General features: G+C 45.9%; 1 protein-coding gene across 3 annotated transcripts; it reads left to right on the forward strand.

Annotated features, from left to right (window-relative positions):
- Positions 1–887: 887 nt before the first annotated feature.
- Positions 888–14,807, forward strand: MTRES1 (mitochondrial transcription rescue factor 1). 3 transcript variants are annotated; one of them, XM_025863408.2, is made up of 4 exons: positions 888–1,242; positions 8,034–8,512; positions 10,388–10,460; positions 14,521–14,807. In XM_025863408.2, exons 2-4 carry the CDS (start codon positions 8,046–8,048, stop codon positions 14,698–14,700), a joined length of 720 nt encoding a protein of 239 aa, XP_025719193.1. In that variant the 5' UTR covers positions 888–1,242; positions 8,034–8,045; the 3' UTR covers positions 14,701–14,807. The 3 variants fall into 3 exon arrangements, with proteins under 3 accessions (XP_025719193.1, XP_025719185.1, XP_025719201.1); XM_025863400.2 differs by having other exon boundaries at positions 889–1,278; XM_025863416.2 differs by lacking the exon at positions 888–1,242 and adding an exon at positions 1,289–1,897.
- The last annotated feature ends 7,314 nt before the right edge of the window (positions 14,808–22,121 follow it).

Genomic DNA, 22,121 nt, shown 5'->3' on the forward strand with positions numbered 1-22,121 from the left:
ATAATAATACTGATAAACCCCTATTACTGGCAGATTTAACAATTTATCTGTAATCTACAAATGACTTAAACTAGTAAATGCAACTGTGTATCACCCAAAATGTCAACAGTATAAACTGAATTGACAGTTGCACAAGTTTATCATTTGAACATTTGAAACAATTTGTAACCCCTCTTTCTTATTGTTTGAATGCAACCAAATAGCCACTGTGTGAAGCAATGAGGAAGCAGTGGAAAATAATGTGTAGGAAACTTAGAGATGGTGAGGACGGGAAAGAGAAGGGAGGATGCTCTGATAACGGGGGGGAAATCGCTATTTTTGATTTAACAGAGCATGTGTCCCCATAAGCATTAATGTGAATATGTATAAAACAAGTTGTCCCTTGGAAGTTCTTTCTTTGGTTCCTGGTTTATCTTTTTACGTCGCAAAAGTGTTTGTTTCCACAAGGTCCATGGCTAAGCAGTCTTTTCAGACTTTTTTATTTGGCCATCTAATCAGCTACTGCATGAGAGTTATGACCCAGTTACCTTTTAATCACTTTATTCTTGAAAAGATGTTGTGAACTTACCTTAGTTTATTAGTAAGTTCTGGCAGGTATGTACATTTTTATGGAAGCAACGTTATAACTCTCAAAGATGTTCAAAACGGTTTGTGACCCCAGAAAATCCAAGGACACCGCAGGAAGGTAAGCTCTATTCAGCCACGTGGAAACAGGCGGTGCCGGCTTCCGGGCTCGAATCGGCTGGGGCCCGTCCTCTAAGCAGTCCTCCGAAGCGCCATCTCCAGCAGGGGTCGCTGCGCCGCCGCCGCCGCGCCCGTGAGCCCCGCCCGGCCCGCTCTCGCCGCGGCGGCGCTGACGGAAGGGGCGGGGCAAGGAGGGGCGGGGCATGGAGGCCTGGGGCCGCAGGGCCGCCGGGAGGGATCGAGGGAGGGAGGAGCGGCCCTGACGGGCAAGTAACTGCGCCCCTGTCGGGCGTGTTGTGTCCACGGCCGGAGCCCACCCTGTTGCTTTCTGGCGCGCATTCGTGAAGTAGGGGCGCGACGAGCGCCTTTGCCGTGCCTGCGCTCCTGCCAGGACTCGGCGTGAATCTCCCGCGTCTTGCCTCGGCCCGGCTATCCTCTGGACGCCCTGTGGACCCGGGGGCTGCAGGGGCCGTGGGGATCCGGTGCGCCGTGGCAGTCGCCCTTGGGCCGGGCCGCTACTGCTGGCTCCAAGCGCAGACCCGGAGCTCGAGGACGCAGGTGTCCAGTTTCCGTTGACCTTGAAGACCCGGGAAGGTGCGCCGCTCGCGGGGGTGGGAAGTATGTCGGGGAAGCCGACCCTGTTTCCGCGGTCAACCTGAGAGGTCTCCAGAAGGGACGATTTTCAGTTGCAGTAGACGGCAAAGCAGTTAGACCAGGTTCTCCCTAACCGAGCAGTGAGCAAGTTCACGAACGTGGAGCAATTCCAGTGTCCCGCAGGTCAAAGGCAGCGTTGCCTCTGTTCCAGACGTTGCTTTGCTTACAGGCTTGGGCTCGTCCACGTACCTTATCTCTCCTGAAGATCTCACAACAAACCTCCGGGCTTCCTGCAGTTTTCATCTCCACTTGCTCACGTCCACTCCGTTGGCAAAGAACTCTTTTAAAATGCATTTCTATCGGGTTACTTCCCTGCTTAAGATCTTTCTATGATTCACATGCTCTCTGGCTCAAGTCCAGACTTTGATAGGCAAGGCCTTTGGAGATCTGGCCTTTTGCCCTTCGATCCAGCTCCAAACTTTGTGGGATCTTTTCTGGATTCATTCTGATGCTCCATTTCTCTTGATCTACTTTCATTCCACAGTGGCTTATTAAGCACTCATCGCGTGCCAGGCACTCTTTTGGGCAGTTGGGATTCAGCAGAGGGAAACAAATTCAGGTGAAGATTTCTACCCTTGTGGAGTTTATATTCTATTAGGGGAGACAATCCAAAAAAAGAAAAAAACCGGTAAATTGGTAGAAGTGCTATGGAGGAAAAAAGTAGAGCAGAGTAAGGGGAGATTGGGAGGGCAAGATGCTTATTAAATAAAATTGGGATGAGTGGACAGCACTGAGGTGACATTTGAGTTCAGAGTTGAAGAAAATGAGTTACCTGTGCAGTTACCTGGGAGGAGAGATTTCTAGGTGCAGCTGGAACAAAGACCTTACCAGAAATGTTCCTGTTGTATGTGAGGAGTGAGGAGCATCAGGAAAGCCAGTGTGGCTGGACCTGAGAGCAGAGGTTGAGAATCGCAAGAGATGGGGGGAATGGGGGGACCAGATCACATACAGCCTCTAACCTTTTCTCAGTGCTTTTGTAGGAGTGAGAGAGTATAAATTACTTTTTGAAAGAATCACTGCTATGTGGAAAATAGACTCTAATGGAGCCTTTGTAGTATTGCTATCATCTGTCATGATGGTTTAAATCTGTGGTAGCAATGGAAGTGGTGAGAAGTGATGGGATAACTGGACATGTTTTGAAGATACAGCCAACATAATTTCCTGATACTGGATATGGGTACGAGGGGGAGTCAAGAATGACTGGAAACTTTTGTTCTCAGCACTTACAGCAGTGGAGTTGCCATTCCCTGAGTTGGGGAAGGCTACAAGTGGAACAGATTTAGGGTTGGGGACATGTCAGGAGTTTGTTTTGGGACCAGTAAAGCTTGAAGTACCTGTTACACACCTAAGTGGAGATATCAGGCATTTGGATATTGTGTCGGGTCGCCAGGACCGCCCCTAGGTGCACTGATTGCCTAGGAAGATTCAACAGGACTTGGCTCTGGCTCATGGCTATGATTTATCACAGCAAAAAGATACAAAGTACAGTAAGCAAAGGGAGAAGACCCATAGGACAAAGTGTATAGGAAACCAGGTGGTCTTCCATGAGTCCGCTCCCAGTGGACTCACATAGGACATGCTTAAGTCCCCAGCAACAAATTGTGACAACATATGTGAAATTTTGTCTATCAGGGATGCTCATTAGAACCTCTGCCCAGGGTGTTGATTGGCTGTAGTCACATGGGCACTGTCTGCCTAGCATGTACCAAAATTCAAGACTCCCAGAAGGAAAGCAGGTACTCAGCATAAGGAATTGTACAGTTTAGACCCAGTGAGCGACTCCTGTCAATTCTGAGAATCCTGAAATCGAAATTTCCAGATGCCAGCCAAAGGTCCAGCTTGCAAGCAGGCCTTTCTAAGGATAGACTCAAGCCTGCTATATTAACTCTTCTGCACAGATCTACATGTCTGGAATTTGGGAGAAAGGTCTGGAATGGGGATATAGCTTGGGGAGTAGTTGGCATATAGGCAGTATTTAAAGCCATGGAAGTGTTTGGCGTCTTGATACGCATTTGTCAAAGCTGACCGATAGAGCTGAGCTGGATAAAGTGAATGTAGAAGAGAAGCAGGCCAAAAATTGAGCCCCGGGGCCCTCCAACATTAAGACGTCTGGGTCTTAAACAGCAGGTAAGGTGGGAGAAAAACCAAGAGGAAGGTGTCCTGGAAGCCAAGTGAAGAAGAGGGGAGTGATCAGTTGTCTCAGATGCTGCTGAGAAGTCAAACGAGTTGAGGACTAACAAATGATCTTTTGGGTTTAGAAAATGAGAGGCATTAGGAGAGTATAGACGACCCTTTTTGAGGAGTTTTGTTGTAAAGAGGAAGAAGAGAAGTTGTAGCTAGGGGTCAGTGGGATTAAGAGAAGGTTGGTTGGTTATTCAGTGAGAAATAACAGCATGCTAATGAGAGTGGTCCATTAGAAAGTGAAAAATTATCATTGTAACTTGCTGTTTCCCCCAAAGTTCTGTGTCAGACCACCTTTGCCATTAGAACTCTTCTCCGGTATCCCTGCTCCGAGCTTTAGTCTGTGCAGGGTCCAGCCTTGTTTGGACCTGGGCTTTCACTCAAGTTCTCTGACAGCCAGTTTACCCATCCACGTTCCACTTGAATGGCAGTTTCTTGAGGACAAGAACTGTTTGCTTTATAAGCAGACCTAGTCTGTCTGGCTATTTGGCATATGCAGGCAAATGAGTGCATGAGGGGTGGATGTGGTAAAGGGTAGGATGCTCCCTTCATTTCTGGAAAATGAATCTGCAAGTGTTCACTGGTTTTTTGTGTGTGCCGAGCTGATTGGGGATGGGAATGAGGGATGAGGCACAGTTCCTGCCCTGTCACTACCCTTAGAGTTTGGGAGATAAGAATAGTACGAAATAAACAGTATTGGTGCAACATGAGTTTGGGAAAGGGCAGGGGAGGGCAGAGAGGAAGAGTGTGTCTTGTGTGGAGCCTGGAAGATGGAGAAGCCATGCTTAAAGGACAGACACTCTCCTTTCCAGTGGTAGAATCCTTTCTTCCAAGTGGAATATAAGGAACCCCAGTATTTTCCAGCCCTGCTGTTCTAATCGAAGAGGGGTTGGGGCCTGGTTAGCCCTCTCCCCCAAAACTCCTCATCCCACCAGTTTGAAAGCTCTGTGGTAGAACTTGGGTTCTCAGACTCTACCCCGTGGCCCTGGTTCCCACTGCTACAAATGGTCATCCTCGCCAGCAAAAATTAGGTTAACGTGTTTTCTCAATTTTATGTTCATAAATTATATCTAAACTTCAGCATGTACCAGCATTTGCTAGAGAATGAAGCAGATCACAAAGAGGGAGTAGCTAATAAACACAAAGGTAATGCTTGGCTTGACATTTTGGCTATGTTATTTGTTTTTCTATGTGAGTATTATTTTAATAGTTATTCTGTGCTAATAAAAGTTTCCTAGTGTAGGTAAATGTAATGTATTCGTGATATATACAGAGAGCACCATCATATCCAGGCATTCCTCATAAAAGGTAACAGTGTGCTATAATGGCAGGAATTCGGGGTCGGGGGGAACGTGGGAGTCCAGAGACCTGACAGACAGGACTTCCCTCCCCCAGGATGTCTCCTCTTAGGATTTCTTCTAAGTCAGGCCAACAGTTCTTCCCACTCCTCTGCTCCTGAAACTATCCATTCTCTCTGGTATTGCAGTTGGTGAAAGTTGGTTTTTGTTCAAGAGAAAATGAGACATAAATTTCATGGGGTAGTAGAAAGAACAGTGGCCTCGGAGTCAGAAGACTGATGGACAGTTCAGCATGGTGGTAAAGAGCCTTGACTTAGCCAGGGAACCTAGGTTTGAATCCACTTAGTATTTATGTGACCGTGTCACTGAGATGGGCTGGTTGAAAGGAATAAATGAATTAATAGGTAGAGCGGAGCCTGACCTATAGTAAACAATGAGCGTTAAGAAGACTTGTCATTGGAATCCTGGCTGTGTTGTTTACTCGCTGTACGACCTAGCAGATTGTTAAATTGCTCCAAGTCTCATTTGTGCTCATCTGTAAAATGAGGGCCCTGTATAAAGTTATCCCTGAGAGGCTGCCCTTTTCATCTCTGCACACACATACGGCTCTGGGAGTATTGTTAATTGGGGGGAATGTGTAGCCAGGTTCTCAGCTCGCAGGCATACATACACAGCCTTTGGCATTATACCTGATAGCAAAACAAACTTTGCTGAAGTCACTTAGGCCAGTGTTTTCTGACTTTTTTTTTTTACTGTTATCTTTAGTAAATACATTTTCCATGGTGACCCAGTGTATGTGTATGTATACTTACATATGTGTATTATAATGAAAGTTTCATAAAGCAGTATTTACTCTTACTGTATGTGATGTATTGTAATATTTTCTATCTATACTCTTCAGTTTTAGTTTTTTTAAAAACTTTTTTATTTGTTTGACAGCAAGAGACAAAGCACGAGATAGTCCAAGCAGGGGGAGCAGCAGAGGGAGAGGGAGAAGCAGGCTCCCCACTGAGCAGGGAACATGGCACGGGGTGGGGGGTGGAGCAATCCCAAGACCCCGAAGTCATGACCTGTGAAGACTCTAAGGCAGACGCTTCACCGACTGAGCCACCCAGCGACCCCCAGTTTTAGTTCTTAAAAAGTACAAATTTTATAATGGCTCATGACCTACAATTTGAAAAACACCTAAAGATAGGCAGATTATCATCATTAATGCCAATCTTTATCTTCTGTATTACAAGAGCATCTTATTAACCAGTCTGGTCTAGGCCCAACAGTAAGTGGTGATTTCAGCCAGGGCTGTCTTGGCCCGTAACTTGGACATCACCTGGATAAATGCTACTTCGTCTAGAACTTGGGACTGACACAGAATTTCTGAGGCTGATTGTAGAGAGCTCTGGCCGCTTACGGTTAATCTTCCTGTGTGTTCTGGGTGGGTGGGAAGGTAGGAAAGGCTCTGCTTATGAAAGAATTACTTTTTTCAAGTTTTACACCATGAAGAATATATGTTAAAATGTTAACAGTGGTTGTCATAGAGTGGATATGGGTGGTTTGAATTTTCTTTATATTCTTTTCAAATTTTCTGCCGCGAAAATATGTTTCACATATAATCATTGAAATCTTCTTTCTCTTAAATTATGGTAATAAGAGCAGCAGTTACTGCTTAAAAAAAAAAATCTTTACTTGGCAAGAAGTCCACCATTAGGTACCTTTTCTTGTGTGTGCGGTTTTTTATTTTTGGGGTTTTTTTTTTTAAAGATTTTCTTTTTTAAGTAAGCTCTACACTCAAGTGTGGGGCTCGAACCCATAACCCGAAGTCGAGTCACATGCTCCACCAGCTGAGCCAGCCAGGCACACCTTAATTTTTTATTGTAGTGATCCATGAAATACAAAGTCTAGGAACTGAAATATACTATTTTCTTTCTTTATCCCTACTTCTATAAAAGTTAAGTTTTTTTTCTATGTCTGGTTATTATTCATTCTCTATTAAATTAGGTAGAATATGTATAAAAATGATTTCTCTCAATATTTCTCTTTAAGGTGCTTCAAATAGTTTCCGGTCAGTATTTTAGAACACTCTGTGGTTTTTATAGCATTTAAAAATTATTTCAAATTATACTTGGGTTGAAAAACAGCCCTTAAATTATGCCTGCTTTATTTCTCAGTTAAGACTCAGATTGGGGTCCCAAGAGCAACGAGATACAGAGTTGAGCTTGTGTTGTCTACCTTGTTCATGCCAACAAAAATAAGAGGCAAAATGTTAACAAATATAATTTGGAAGTAGCTAGCTATGTGCTTTTGAGTGGGCTTACAGGTAATTACCATTGTCAGCTTTGTGGTGAATGGAAAGTAGGCAGGAAAAATCATTGAAACCCTCATCAAAGAAATCTGTCTGAAAGTATAGCCTTGGCATCGTGGAAAGTCATTTGCAGACTTAAGGTATGAGGACATGGACCATATGGCAACCCTTCTCAGATTACTAAATCGTGGTCTCTAAAGCCATCTTGATGTACTTGGGAAGGTTTGCTACCATCATAATAAGATGGTTTCTGCTCCTTTTGAGGTAACCTAGGAATTGACTACTCTCTGGCATGTCAGCACCTCAGTGCCTCAGGAAACAATTACCTAGTTTGTGGGTCTCCTGGCCCCTTCCTTCTCTGCTAGCTAATGCCTCAAACAGTAGGAGAAAGATGGAAAAGAAGGTAAAATGCAGCTTTGTCCAGTCTGCTCATTGCTAGCTCCGATTTGCTGGGGCTGGGGGTTGAAATAAAGTCTAGAGACTCACTCTGGGTTTTATAAAGTCATGACTTGGTGTCCTTCCTTGGCAAAGTCAGTATTGTAAGGATGTGACGTATGTCAACAAATAGTCTTTCTCTCCATGAGATCTTTTTTTTAAAACCTTTGAGAACTACTGTTAATATTCTTCGGTCGCAATCAGTGTCCAGGTGAATTTGTGGGATGGAGAAGAGGAGAACCGGTGTGTTCACACATCTTAGTATCTAGTCCCCCCTCCTGACCACCCTATGAGGGAAGCACAGCTAGAAGACTCACTATAGAAAAGTGCATGGCCCTGAGTATGTGCAGACCAATATGGTCTTTTGTAGGGGAGAATAAGTACAGCACTGATCTAGAGTGTTCGTGGTATGAATGGTTTGTGTTGTAAGAATGCCAGGATACTGCACTTGTGAAATAAAACGGAATTATTGTCTGTTTCAGGTTATATGCGCCATGGCTATGACTGGTGTCAGATTGCCTGCCAGTGTTCTGAGAAAGCCAGATGTCTGGATTGGACTCTGGGGAGCGCTACAAGGGACACCTTCGTATAAACTCTGTGCTTCCTGGAATCGATACTTACATTTTTCTAGTACCCAGTTAAACACATCAAATTGTAAAACATTTTTCCATAACATTTTCTCACTGAGACTCCCAAGGCTTTTAATATCTCCAGAATATATTTTCCCACTCTCCATAAGACTTAAAAGTAATATAAGCTCTAAAAAATCCCCTAAGAAGACTCTGCAAAAAGCCGAGGATGAAGAGGACTCTGATGACGAGAGCAACTGTGAGACGAGTGAGCAGGAAGAGGAGCTCGAGGGTGACCCCAGTGTGGTCAAAGACTATAAAGACCTGGAGAAGGTAGTGCAGTCTTTTCGGTATGATGTTATCCTAAAGACGGGCCTAGATGTCGGGAGAAAGTAAGTACAATGTGCATTTTATTACAAGATCCTTTGTGTCATTTTCATGTAGTAGTTCCCATCACTCAGCCCATCTTGTGGTGAGGGGCAGCCCCAGGTAGGAGAGGACCTGCCCGGTCACCCTTTTCAGGTATTTCCTTCTGCAGATGAGAACACTGACTCCCCAGCAAGTCAGGTGACTGCCTGTACATCCCATGTGCCAGATGTCCCTGATTCTGAGACACAGTCAGCTCTTAAGATGAGCCACGGATTTAATACCAGCTGCTTGAGAGTAATGACCATGTTAGAGGTATACAGCAAGAGGAAATCGTGCCTGGGTTTCACAAATGCCACAGGGTAAGAAGGTACCTTTTAGAAGCAACAGAAGCAGTGTAATGTGGTGGTAAAGAATGCAGGCTCTACAGTGAGACCCTTCGTGCTCTGTGAGCCTGGGCAAGTTCCTTGAATTCCCTAAGCTTCAGTGTTCTCATCTGTAAAATGTAAAATAGCACCTACTTTAGAAGTTGGTGCTCCTCTGTCTACGGCATCTTAGTGGATGGAGCTAGAGGGTATTATGCTAAGCGAAGTAAGTTAAGCAGAGAAAGACAAATACCATATGATTTCACTCGTATGTGGAATTTAAGAAACGAAACAGATGAACATGGGGGAAGGGAAGGAAAGAGAAGACAAAACAGAGAGGGAGACAAACCATGAGAGACTCTTAACTCTAGGAAACTGAGGGTTGCTGAAGGGGAGGTGGGGGGTGGGGTAACTGGGCAGTGGGCATGAAGGAGGGCGTTATGCAACTGATGAATCACTGAACTCTACCTCTGAAACCAAGAATACACTCTCTGTTAATTAAATTGAATTTAAATTTAAAAATAATAAAGCATTTTAACAGTGCCTGACACATAATAGGTACTCATTTGTATGTTAGCTATTACGAAGAAAATACTGTGTATTCATACATAGTGCATAGAGATGTTAAGTGGAACTTTGAAGATTTCTTTAGTATTCTTCTTCTCTCTGCTAGACAAATTATATAAGAATAGTGACCCTCATTGTTCGTTCCTTTAGCAGTCATTGTGTGCATACTGCATGCAAGGTAAGAATCATGGTATGGATAATATTTTCGGATTTCCATATATAATTTATACCTGTATGACATAATTTAATGGCATAGTTTAATTTTTTAATCCATGAAGCTTAAGGACTCATAAAGATGACTAAACCCATAGGCATCCTCGTGGGAATTTACTGAATGTTCTCTAAAATCTGGCAGACTTGTAAAGGGGGGGGGGGCTCTCTCTTCCCCAGAGAAATAGCTGCTGCTCTTATAAGCAGAACCCCAGATGTTAATCACCTGGAGTCAGAGCAGCGAGAGAAAAGCGCGCTGACTGTTGTTGTCAGCACCCTCTTCTGGTCTAGTTGCCCAGTGATTTGAATGGAGAGATCACCAGCTGCTGGATTGGAGTTTCCCCAACCTCAGTGTGGACTCGCAGAGGATTTTTTAATGGCCTCACATACGTGTGGTGCCTGGTTTTTCTCTCGGACCCCGGAGCCCTTTGGTGGTCATGAATCCCGCTTTGCAGGCGGCTGCTGCAGGAGTCAGGTGGGGTGCCCCAGGCCCTCCCAAAGCTTCCCTGCCCGGTTGAGTCCAGCAGACTGCTGCCCCAGTCCGGCATCGTTCAGAAGTGCCCCTTGATCTCGCTGTTTCAGACACAGATGGGAGGAACAGTTGACTCCCACTTTCCCCGCACTCAGAATGGTGGTTTTGTAGAGAGGCTGGTCACTGTCAGAACACGCATAAATGGCAGGTGTTTTTCTCAGACCTGTATAATTGTTTTGAATATATTTCTGTTTCAAAGCATTTGACTTTTTTTTTTTTTTTTAAAGCAAAGTAGAAGATGCATTCTACAAAGGTGAACTCAGGCTGAATGGGGAAAAATTATGGAAGAAAAGCAGAACGGTGAGCTATTCTGACAGCAGATTTTTTTTTTTAACTTATTTATTTGATAGAGCACAAGCAGGGGGAGCATCAGGCAGAGGGAGAAGCAGGCTCCCCGCCAAGCAGGGAGCCCAATGCGGGGCTCGATCCCAGGACCCTGGGACCATGACCCGAGGCAAAGGCAGACACTTAACAACTGAGCCACCCAGGTGCCCCTGACAGCAGATATTTTTGTTTCTCTGCCAGTACTCAGTGCCACCCCAGCTTCCCCTCAGGGGTCATCAGTGACTCCTTGTGTGTGTTGGTGTTGCCCTCTCTGCAATTCCCCATGGGCCTGCTCAAGCTAGTGAGAATCACCAGCCAACTTAGTCACACAAACCACTTGCTCTTTTGCAGCCTCCTTTTTCTTCAAAATTTTAAAACAGGCCACCATCACTTGGCAAAAATCTGTTAACCAAGTCATTAGTCCCATGAAAAGCTAATAATGAGACTAAGAAGAAAGAGTTGATCCGTGTAGAGGTTACATTGGACTGCTGTTACCTGAGCAGATGTGTGATTCTGTTCAGTTCAGCAGTTACGCCCCTGCACTTGCTGCGTGCCCTACTCTGTGCACAGAACAGCTATCAAAAAAGAGACTCCCTGTTTCCTAACAGGCCCATAGCAATACTATTGTTAAGTGACAGAAATCGGGTATAAGAAAATGTATTTCCGGTGTCCAGTGTTGTTACAATAAATTATATATAGTTAAAATTGTGTATTTTTGTAGAAATAAGTTGCATATATACCTACATCTAGAATTAAAATACTAATATTACTAGTATTTATCTTTGGGGCATTATTGGTTATATTTTCTTCATTCTTTTTTCTGAATTTTTTATAAGTATAGATCACTTTCATAATTGGAAAAACAGTAAGAATAGTATAAGTTAACAAAGCACAATAAAAAAGTGTATGACAGAGACTCTTAAAAAGTTTGGAAGAGGGGTGCCTGGGTGGCTCAGATGGTCAAGCATGTGCCTTTGGCTCAGGTCATGATCCTAGGGTTCTGGGATTGAGCCCTCCCTCCCCCCCGGCTCAGCAGGGAGTCGGCTTCTCCCTCTGCCCCTCCCCCTTCCTCAGCTGCCCGCTCTGTCTCAAATGAGTAAATAAAATCTTAAAAAAAAAAAAAGCTTGGAAGACACAGACATATGAGGCTTTGGCAGACATAATCTCACTCTGTGAGGACACTCTTTTTGAGTGTCCAGGGAAGTTAGACACACATTTGTAGGTGGCTTTGAAGCTTGTTTCATATTTCACAACACCCCTGGGGTTGGAGGGCTTGAGCCACATCCTTTTGCTCTGGGACAAGGGAGGGTGTGAGCTGTTGGCCATGGATCCAGGTAAACACTGAGGCTTTCTTCAGAGACCTTGCTCTCTGGGATCCTACAGGTTCTCATGGCTAAACAGACGGGTGGAGGGGGGCACTCCCCAGTGCTTGTCTCAGCTGCGAGTCCCAAGGTCCACAGTCTGTGATGGCACCTGACCCAGCAGGTTCGGGGTGTCAGTCGTGGCTCTGTGAGCTGCAGGAAATCAGGCGCTCCAGACATGCATCTGGAGATCAGGCTCTTCTTATCCCATAATTGCTTTTTCCTGCTTGTGGCCCTGCCCCCCCTCCTCAGCCGCAGTGTTCCTAAGACAAGACCTGCTCTGGTCGCACCACGCCTCTGTGCCTGGGCCTCATTTACAAACACAAGTGTATTCTCCCCCCTCTGCTTTGAGATACTGTTAACTACAGTCTAATTGCTGCTGCTTCATTCTGCCTTGGGTGTTCTGTTGTCTCCGCTGCCTTCCAGATTTCTCCTGAGGGTCAGCAAAGGAAGGGGCCAGCGTTAACACTCGACTGGCTTGTTACTAGGAGGCCTGTAGCCATAGTAACGGCAGCTGAGGGGAGATTTGAAATGTAGATATTTGGGACAGCCCGTAATCCCAGCCAGTTTTGCTTCGTGTGTGCTGTGCCTTCTCCCACATGAGAATGGACAGGCCCTTGCAGCGAATAAAGGACACCTCCGCTTCCGTGGCCTGCTGCATGGGTCTGTGGCTGGCTGCCGGCCCTGAAGGGTCGGACGGGTTCGTGGGGCTTCGGTGGCGACCCTGGCCCCCTGTGGCGCAGCAGAGCTTCTCCATAAGCTGCAAACCAGGTGTTGGCGGGGCCGGGTCCCTGCTGACTTACACAGAGGCTGCGTAGAGCCCGAGTGTGGGACTGAAGCTTCCTAAACTCCCCGCTCCCTGGGATTGGCTGGCTAAAGGAGACGTTCCTTCTCTAGTCTCTGCCTTAGAAGTAAGCTACCAAAGGGATCCGCTGCTCGGCCGCACACAGTAGGTCTGTGAAGGGGTACGCCGGACGTGGCTTTTTTCTCTGTGTACCCTCTCATGCCTTTTATATTTTGTATCATATGCATATGTTACTTAAAAAGTGAATTTTAATGAAATAAAGTCATGCTGAAAGATGCAAAGGCATTCAAAATGTTCTGAAACCTTGTATCTCTGGACATTGATTTTAAATGTCCACACAGGCCAAATGGTCTTTTTTTTTTTTTTTTTTTTTTTTAATTGAACTCATGAGAACTACGGGAGGACAGCCCCGCCTAGATGATGCCTGGGTCAGCCCGTCCTCCAGGTCCTGGGGAGAAGCAGTCTTCATGCCTCCTTGTGGTGTGAGCCTTTTTGCTTCTCAGCCCAGAGGGGAGAAGGTTAACGGTTTCTCATCTGCTGCTGTGTGTTTCGCAGGCAGCCGCTCTAGGCTGCCCGGCTTAGCCAGTATGGCCTGGTGGCAGACATGTGTAGTCCCATGTTGTGGACTGAATATTGGGCCCTTGAATGGGTGGGAAAACAAATAGGAGCTTGCCTGGCTAAGGCACAGATGTTTTGGACAGCATGAATTTAGGACTGCCTCAGAGAGTATTAATCAGAAAACAAGCTAAAAGTGGCACCATACGTCTTAAACAGAAACCCTCCCGTAGGCTTTTAAATGGCCACGTTTGCCCACTTAGAGTCTGTGGCCGACACAGGGGCTTGCTGCCCACCTCCTTGGAAGCAATAGTGAGCGGTCTGAGGTGGCCCCAGTCACTCCTGGCTTGTGTTCTAGTAGAAGCAGTCTATGGCACCTGCGTCCATTTAGCTCCATCCTGAGTCACTGGGCGGATGCCCCTGGAATCCCGACCTGTCAGCACCAGGTGCCCACCATGGGCTGTCCCTGGCAACACTGCTGTGACATGCCCCGGACTGCTCAGCCCAAGGGTCCCACCTGGGCAAGAATGGGTTTGACCTCAGCCCTTTGAACCCATTGAGTCAGCATCCAACCTGATCCTTTTAGTGACATTCCGTCTTTGTGAATTGAATCCCATCTTCTTGATGATGTGGCATCACTGGGGCTAATCGGTGCTCGGAAAGAAGTTTCCCATTCCTCTAAGGGATACAGCTGAATGTTACTCCACAGTGACTAATTTTTCAACAGACTGCCACATCCCCAATTACGTAGCTCATCTGGGTAGAAATCAGTGAAAAGTTACACTGGAAATCGTTTTCTCAGTGCTGGCAATAATTACTATGCACAGACTCTCTACGATTGTGCCCCACTTTCTTTGCCTCTTGTCACTGTTACCAAAACAAATCCCTCCGTGTATTTCCTTCAATCACCTGGTAGAGGTGAGTATTCGAGCCACAGCACACAGGAGCTGCCCATAAGCAGGTGAGGTGAGGTCTGATGGAAGGACGCGGATCGTGTTGGGCACGTGTGTTGGAGGCTTCCTCTGCGTGAGGCCCTTTGCCCTGGAGGCACTAGGGATAAGGGATGGCTTCAGAGGAATCACTACCTTTTCTCACATGCCCCTCTGGGTGATGATGGTCCCCTCATAAAAATTCACAGCAAGGACATTTGCGGGGCACCTGGCTGGCTCAGTCAGTGCAGCATGCAACTCTTGATCTCAGTTCAAGCCCCACTTTGGGTGTAAAGATTACTTAAAAAAAAAAAAAAAAAAAGACATTTGCATCGGCCTGCGTTTCCCAAAATGCAATGAAGGCTGAGTTTTCTTTTAATTTTCAGGTGAAAGTGGGAGATACATTGGATCTTCTAATTGGAGAGGATAAAGAAGCAGAAACAGAGACAGTGATGAGGGTTCTTCTGAAAAAAGTGTTGGAGGAGAAAACGGAAAGTGAAAAGTACAGAGTGGTGTTACGCCGGTGGAAAAAGTTAAAGTTGCCTAAAAAGAGTATGTCTAAATAAATGGATTGCTTTTTATTGATAAAAACTGCTTTCTAGTGATGGGGGGAAGGGCCAGCTTCAAAAGAGGACATTTTTATTAAAATAAAGTTATCTTACGCTTAGTGGAACCTGCTGAGCTGTTTTACGGAAATTGGGGTCCATAACTTAGAGACACTGCCCGAGGCCTGGATTCCTCTCCAGGGCTTGATTTGTGTTCGTTTTCGCCTCATTTTGGCCTGTGAGCATGAATGAGATGTGTGCTGAATGAACCAAGCCCAGAGAGGGTTTTAATGCCGAGCCTGCTGTTTCCCACATTAACTACCTCGGGAGTCTGTGTAAAATACACTGGCCTTATTGTTTGTGCTTTCATTTCAATTTTATCCCTGTTGACCAGCTTCTCTGGGTTCAGGTTTCTCATGGCAAAACCAAGTAAAGTCAAGGTCACCCTTCATATCCATTGGGAGACCCCTTTCTCCACCAGCCCTTCTGAATTACCGATTTGTGAGCTTTAGTTCCCTTCAGTTTGTCTTCTGAAGTATGGGTAAGTGAAGTTGCTCCATCTCATTCCAAATGGGTTAGTTAGGGCCCATTAAAATGAATGGTTTAGGGGAGGAGTTGATAAACTGAGGTGGCCAGAGGCCTTTCGTATGGCGTTCAAGAATGGTTTTTACATTTTTAAAGCATTGTTAAAAGAAGGAAGGAATATATGACAGAGGCCTTAGGTAGCCCACAAAACCTAAAATATTTACTGTCTGACCTTCTACAGAAAAAAATGTGATGACCTCTGCCGCAGCTTAGGGTAATAAGCTGAGAGTTTAATTTTCAGGTGAAAGTAGATTTTAGTAGTAGGTTTTAGGGGAAACACAGAGTTTATCAATGAAAAGAATAAAGAGGCAGAGACCAATTATTCTAATTCTCAAGAAAGTGTTACAAAAAGGACAAAGCCTTAAAAAAATATATAGTATTAGAAGGGACTGACACATACAGGGGCACCTGGGTGGCTCAGGTCATGATCCCAGGGTCCTGAGATCAAGCCCTGCATCGGGCTCCCTGCTCTACGGGAAGCCTGCTTCTCCGAACTCTTCGTCTGCTCCCCCCCCCCCCCACCTCCCGTTCGTGCTCTCTCGCTCACTCGCTCGCTCTCAGAAAGGACACATACATAATATACATCATCTAAGAAAAGGACATCTGGAGAAATAAACTCGTTTGTAGACTCCAGGAACAGTTTCCTAGCACAGAAGGGTCAGCTCAAATAGAGACCTATTAGATGGTGTCATGGAAAAATGACTGGCTGTGTCTGGGTCCTTCTATTTGCCCTCCAGGAATTCTTGAGAATGCAGGTTAACTGACAGTGAAGGGAGACTTCTGTGGCCCAAAGCAGGGGGATGTCTGGGCCCATGAGTCTGGAAGCCTTTTAACACCGTGGATTTTAGAAGACTCTAAAAAATCGATTTTTATTTGAAAGCTTAAGCTCTCAGGAAGAAATACTACATAATGTGCAGAACAACAGAGGGAATGTTTCTATTTTACCACTGAGTTATCAGTAAAAACAATGTTTAATTTCAGTAGGAGTTATTATAGTTTAGGAGACTAATGTCTACTTTTTCTCATTTCCTTTACCTCTGCCTCTGTCTTGCTCTCCCTCTCTCTTCCTCCCTCTGGTCTTCTCTTGACTTCTCTTTGGAAAGTTATAGAAAGCCTAAGAAGCCTCGTGTGGTGAGTGGCAGCATGACCTTGGGATGTGTCAGGGGTCCTTATTTTTGTGCTCAGTCTTGCCATTAGTAAGTTGGGTTACCTGGGTTAGTTTGACCCCACTCTCCCTGAGCTTCAGCTTCCTCATTGGTCAAATGGGGACCAGGATACTAATTGCCTTACCTTGTCATGTGTTCAAAGGAAAGAGAAAATCAAAATGTGTTGTATGAGGTAAGAGGAGTTGTTGCTAGCTAGGAAGCAGGAAAAGCCACTTGAAAGGCTTTTTGAAGCTCTGTTGGCAATCGGTACCTCACCTAGCTGCTTTGCAGTGTTTGGTGGCTCACACCAGACCTGTTTTTAAAAAAATCAAGCTAAGAAAAAAATATCTGGAGAATGTTGGTTTGGTGACAGCACGTGGCAAAAACTGATCTCATAGTTGGCTACAGTGCCAGGGACTTGGAACATAGTTATGAAATAGCAGAAACAAAAGCAATTCATAAAAGATTTACAGAACTCTTGCAACTCACTCATTACTTGACCCAAATAACAGTTGCTTTATAATGCCACCGCGGCGAGACCTCCTCAGTGAAAATTAAAACTGGAAGAGATGAAAGATGTGTATGTTTCTAACGCAGTGGTTCTCAACCGGGGGTGATTTCACATTTGGCAAAGTCTAGAGACATCTTGGTTGTCACAACTTGAAGCGAGGGTTAGGGGCATTGAGTGGATACGGACCAGTGATGCCTCTAAACCTCCTACAGTGTATAGGAGGCCCCACAACAAAGTTACCGGACCCCAAATGCCAGTAGGGATGGGGTTGAGACATCCTGCTCTATTGGGATGACAAGATTTCTTTTTTTAAGTTACGACTTTTGGTAGAGGCTGATCTAGACCTTTTACCAGTAATGATGGTTAATTCTTTCAAAGAAATAGCTCTCCTCTAGGAAATAACGATGCTAATTGCATTTCTCTGCCAAATAGCATTTACTATCTTTCTTGGAAAATTATATCGATGACTAGGCAAGCGTTTTATATCTTTTTAACATTTTGTAGAGAAAAGTAGACATTCAGGGGATATTTCTTAAGTCATAGTTTATTTGGTCAGTGATGACTGGGGGAGACAGAAACATAACTAGCATTTTCTAAGAAGCTAAAAAGAAAGATTTCGGTTGGGGTGGTGGTGTATGTTCCATGAACCTTCTAAGAGGTGCAGTGTATATCCGGCAAGTAAAATGACACACTACTAAAGTTCTGCCTTATCTTGGTCACATATGTTTTGGCTTTCAAAAAGGTACTGTCAGATGATCAGTCAGCGTACTGACAATCTCCAGGGAGTAGTGTAGGAAATTAGAAACTCCGTGGAGCGGACTGAGAGCAGGGGGAGTGCATCTCCCAAACTGCTTTCAGAACGTCACGTAGGAAGCTTGAAATCACTCATGGTAATATTTTCACCTTGGAAATTGCAATCACCAAAAATCAGTATTTTTCCCTTGGAGAGTCATTTCTTAACTTTACCAGCACATCCTTGGGTGGGATTGGGGACACGCACCCATAAGTTTTCCACCGGCAAATGCCTGAGCACCAGTACCCACCCCGAAGTTATTCTTTCACATTTCTCTCCTCTCGTGTTCTGTATTTCTGCGTCGTCCTCCTATCCTTGAGCTAACCATGCTCATGCGTTTAAAATGGTTCTTTTTGTTTGTATGCATTCTTCTAAAATGTGTTCTGCTATTCTGCGCACCTATTTTAAATTTTTTAAATGGCATTACTGTAGGTTTCATTTTGTATCTTACTTTTTTCACCCGATGGTTGTTCAGATCCATCCCTGGATCCACAGCACCTCTAATCCCTTGCTTCTCCCTGCTGCGTTATACCGAAGTGTGTCTACCCCATTTGGCCTGCGCATGCGCCCAGCTCCACCGAGCTCCCGTCACCGCGCAAGGAACAGCGCTGCTTCATCACCGGGATGGCTGAGCGGGGCTGCGCGGGAAAGCGCCTGTGGCCATAGCCGCAGCCAGCCCCAGCGTGAGCCAGCTTCTCACTTTGGCCCTCTAATACAGGTGTAAGGAGATACAGCTACTTTTACCAGGCAGTCTTCATAAATTCTCTTTTCCTGCACAGCAAAGGCCTCACGACCTGCTGCTTCTGCCTTTGGTAGCTGCTTGCTCCCTAATCTGTCCCTTGGAATTTCTCTGAAGGCTCTGAAATTGGAGGCAGCTTTCTGAGACTGCCGCTTTCCTGTTCCTCTCAAAGACCTGCTTGTGGGCTTAAGGGTTTCTTTGTTCATTATTGGTTAACAGACCAGGCAGATCAGAAGCAGGCTGGTCAAAGTATGATTATGACAGGTCTTGAGGACATGGATCACTCACGATGCAATTCTTGATTCTGTAAAGATGTCAACTGTACCCAATGGGCCTTCTATCCTGAGACTTTATTTTTTCAGAGAGTGTGTATGGGGGTGAGGGGCGGACAGAGGGAGAGGGGGAGAGAAAGAACCTTAAGCAGACTCCACGCCCAGCACGGAGCCTGGCGCGGGGCTCGATCTCACGACCCTGGGATCATGACCTGAGCCAAAATCAAAGAGTTGAACGCTTAACCCACTAAACCACCCAGGCACCCCTCCTGGGACGGTATTCTTAAAGCTGGTGAGACCTTCCCCAAGGCAGGTAAGTGAAGCCCCCAAAACTGCAGTCAGGGTAGAACAGCAAGTGTCTACAATGGGCAATTTCTGTTTAAGAGGTCTGGACTGGGTAATACCCATGTCTAGAGCCCCCCTCAGAGGGGTTACTATTAGATACTTCCTTCCCCATGCAAAGCATAGAATTTTCTTTCGGATTGTAGGGGAGACCCTTACATCTTGACTCTGAGACAGAGATACAAAAGGTGAGGCTAAAAGTTTATCAGCCAGCTCTGCTTTCAAGCAACTGAAGAGAAGGCGTCTGTCACCAGGGATCTTCCCTAGGCGGAAGCACAGCCCCCCTCATGCCTGCACTGCGCTGGAGCTGAGGTTTCTGCGTGTCCACACCAAGGAGACTTAGGTTTAATACCTGGTGTCAGGAATAGCAGGAACCGAACACCAGGAAGACCAAGGCTATGGAGCTCGCAGCCAGCACTCACAGCATCTTAGAAGCAGCGTTTTAGTCTGTGAGAAGCAGGAGTGTCGGGGAGCTATGGGCCTGCGGCTGCCTCCCTCAGGCGCGAGCCCAGCCCTGTCCCATCTGCAGTGGCCTCAGCTGTCTGCATGGAGCCGAGGAGTCCAGCTTCGCAGTCTGCTTATTACCCACGTGCGTCTTGAAATTCGGTTTCAGGCAAGAGCTGTTAGGTTTTGTGTTCTTCACCATCCGAGCCTTCTCTCAAGGCCTCTTGACTACCAACTAATGAGTTGGGGACTTGGTAGAGTCATGGAACAGTGCCCAGGGAGATAACAGGCATTACAGATATTTTTGCAGGATGAACGAACCTCCTTTAGAGGCAGAGATGATTCTTACTGTATTCCTTGTTGTGTTTCCTGCACTGAAAGGTTTCTCAAGTCAAACCCTCACTCAAGCAGATCCAGAAGCTCAGACTGGACAGTCAGCAAAACCCCAAGGTAAACGGCAGGAGACCACTGGGCAGGAAGACGGAGAAGTTTACTGCACACAGCCACGTAAGTGGCGGCCCTGAAATCAAGAGCACAGACTTCGGAGTCAGCCCGGTCATTAACAGCCCCCTGCTCTGCCCGCTGTATGGCCTTGACCAAGTGACTCAATGTGTAGAAGCACCCCCATCTGTAAAATGGGGGATAGAAACAGGGTTTCTGGGAGGATTAAATGAAGTAACGTATGTCAAGTCCCTAGCACATTCCTAAGCCATTACTGGGCTCAGAAAAAGGGAGGGCTTACAAAAACCTGAACTCCCTATAATTCAAGGACCCATTGTCACTTCCGACTACACAGCTGTCACACTGTAGGAGCTTCTGGAAGGATGAGCTGTGGCATCACATGCTTTTAACCTCTGTCAAGGACACAGTTCGCCATCTGGACTACAAACTCCATTTAGAAGAACAAATGAATTCTTACTCCTTAAAATCAGTGAACAGGCTTCCCCCTGCAGAAATGCTCTGGCAAAAGCCACGTTTGGCCAGTGCTCCTAAGCCTTGCTGCATAAGCATTTGCAAACCTGCCTCTTCCCACTGACCTAAAAAGCTAAGCTTTAGTTTATTGCTGGTTAAGAAGCAGTCAGTTTTATTTGAACACAACGGGAAACCATTTCTTTCAGCTGAGATCTATTTCTAATACTCGGAAAAGTGCTAAACCTTCATAGAAAACACACAGCCTATTTTGTGAAGTCACTGGTACAGTGGTTCTCAGAGTGTGGCCAAGGACCAGCAGGACCAGCATCACCTGGGAACTTACTAGAAATGCAAATTCTTATGCCCCATCCAGACCTACTGAAGCCGACTCTGGGGCTAGGGCCCACTGGTCTGGCTAACATGCCCTCTGGTGGTTCTGATCCTAGCAGATGCTGATGGAGGCTTACCCAGATCCCATTTCCCAGAGGATCCATTCCCTCGCTGCTGAGCGCCAGCTAACCGCTCACAGCAGCCCTTCTGGAGCTCAGCCCTTGGCCATCTTGCCAGGAGAGCTTCCCTTTTCCCTGGGGAAGGCCTCTGACAAGGACAAACCCGCCCCTCTGCCTCACCTGGGACTGATTCTGCCAAACAATCTATATTCTAGGGCTTTCCAGTATGGGGATGAAACTGGACTGCAGTGGAGACCCACGCCCTAGAGCCTGGCCTTCCCTGGCCGCTGCTGTGTCCCTCCTACCCCTTCTCCCGAGGACAAGCCCACAACCATTCTCTCGGGAATGTCTCAGGCTCCGCCCCTAGGGAATCCCATCCATGGCAGTTACTTTCACAAACTCTTCCCAAATTTGCTCACTATTCCCAGGACATGGCTATCCACAATCGCCAGTGATTTCACACACAGCAAGTCTAAATACCAGCACACCCATATCTAAGATCAGACGAATTGGGGCTTAGAGGATGTGGGTGATTAAGGGACACCAGTGACTTGCACTTGTTTTCGGATCTGTATCTTTGTGTGTTGTGGTTCAGAGGATGTTCACCACCCGGGATGGTGTGGTGTTGCAGAAATAAACAGGTTTAAACCCTGACGCCACGATTTGCCAGTTGTACAAACTTGGGCAAGAAACATACTTCTCTCTGCTTCCTCACCACTAAACAAATAATAATAGTTCCCAAGACACTTGAGTTTTTATGAGAATTAAATGAGATAGTATATACACCACTCAGGGCCATACCATACCTTTCTTAATAGGCGTAATTATGGAACTTACCTCACTGGTCGAGTTCTCAGCAGCGTGGCCAGCACATGCTGTGTACTCAGTGGATGTGAGGTGACATTACAGCGAGTAGGCAATGAGTGTTCATTCCTTCCCCACTAGTGGCCGTGGTTGGGGGGGGGGTACATTTATTTAGAAGTTCCCTCAGAGTTCATTGCACTTCACCATTCCCGTGATCGTGATAATTTAGTGTGTAGTTCTTACCTCCGAGAACTGGATTTTGTAAGTAAGCTCCCATATATTGAAATTTTGTGACTTTTCTTTTGGGGTAGGAAACAAACATACCTATAGCCAGAATTAAAGAATTTCGTCTTCCTTCAAGTCTTGCTTAAACTTGTTACTCCAGCCCCTGACCAGCCCTAACCTGCTGACAAGGCTTACACACAGAAGTGTCAGGAATCACAACA

Source organism: Callorhinus ursinus, unplaced genomic scaffold, assembly GCF_003265705.2.
Source record: "Callorhinus ursinus isolate GAN/ISIS: 27379988/994484 unplaced genomic scaffold, GSC_fseal_2.0 scaffold6, whole genome shotgun sequence".
NCBI classification, from domain to species: Eukaryota; Metazoa; Chordata; class Mammalia; order Carnivora; family Otariidae; genus Callorhinus; species Callorhinus ursinus.

Bases quoted from the DNA above. Each gene is read 5' to 3' on its own strand.
- MTRES1 (XM_025863408.2), top strand. From the start codon at position 8,046: ATGGCTATGACTGGTGTCAGATTGCCTGCCAGTGTTCTGAGAAAGCCA. The intron at 8,513-10,387 runs GTAAGTACAATG...TTTTTTTTAAAG, and splicing joins GGCCTAGATGTCGGGAGAAA to CAAAGTAGAAGATGCATTCT. The intron at 10,461-14,520 runs GTGAGCTATTCT...TTTAATTTTCAG, and splicing joins TATGGAAGAAAAGCAGAACG to GTGAAAGTGGGAGATACATT.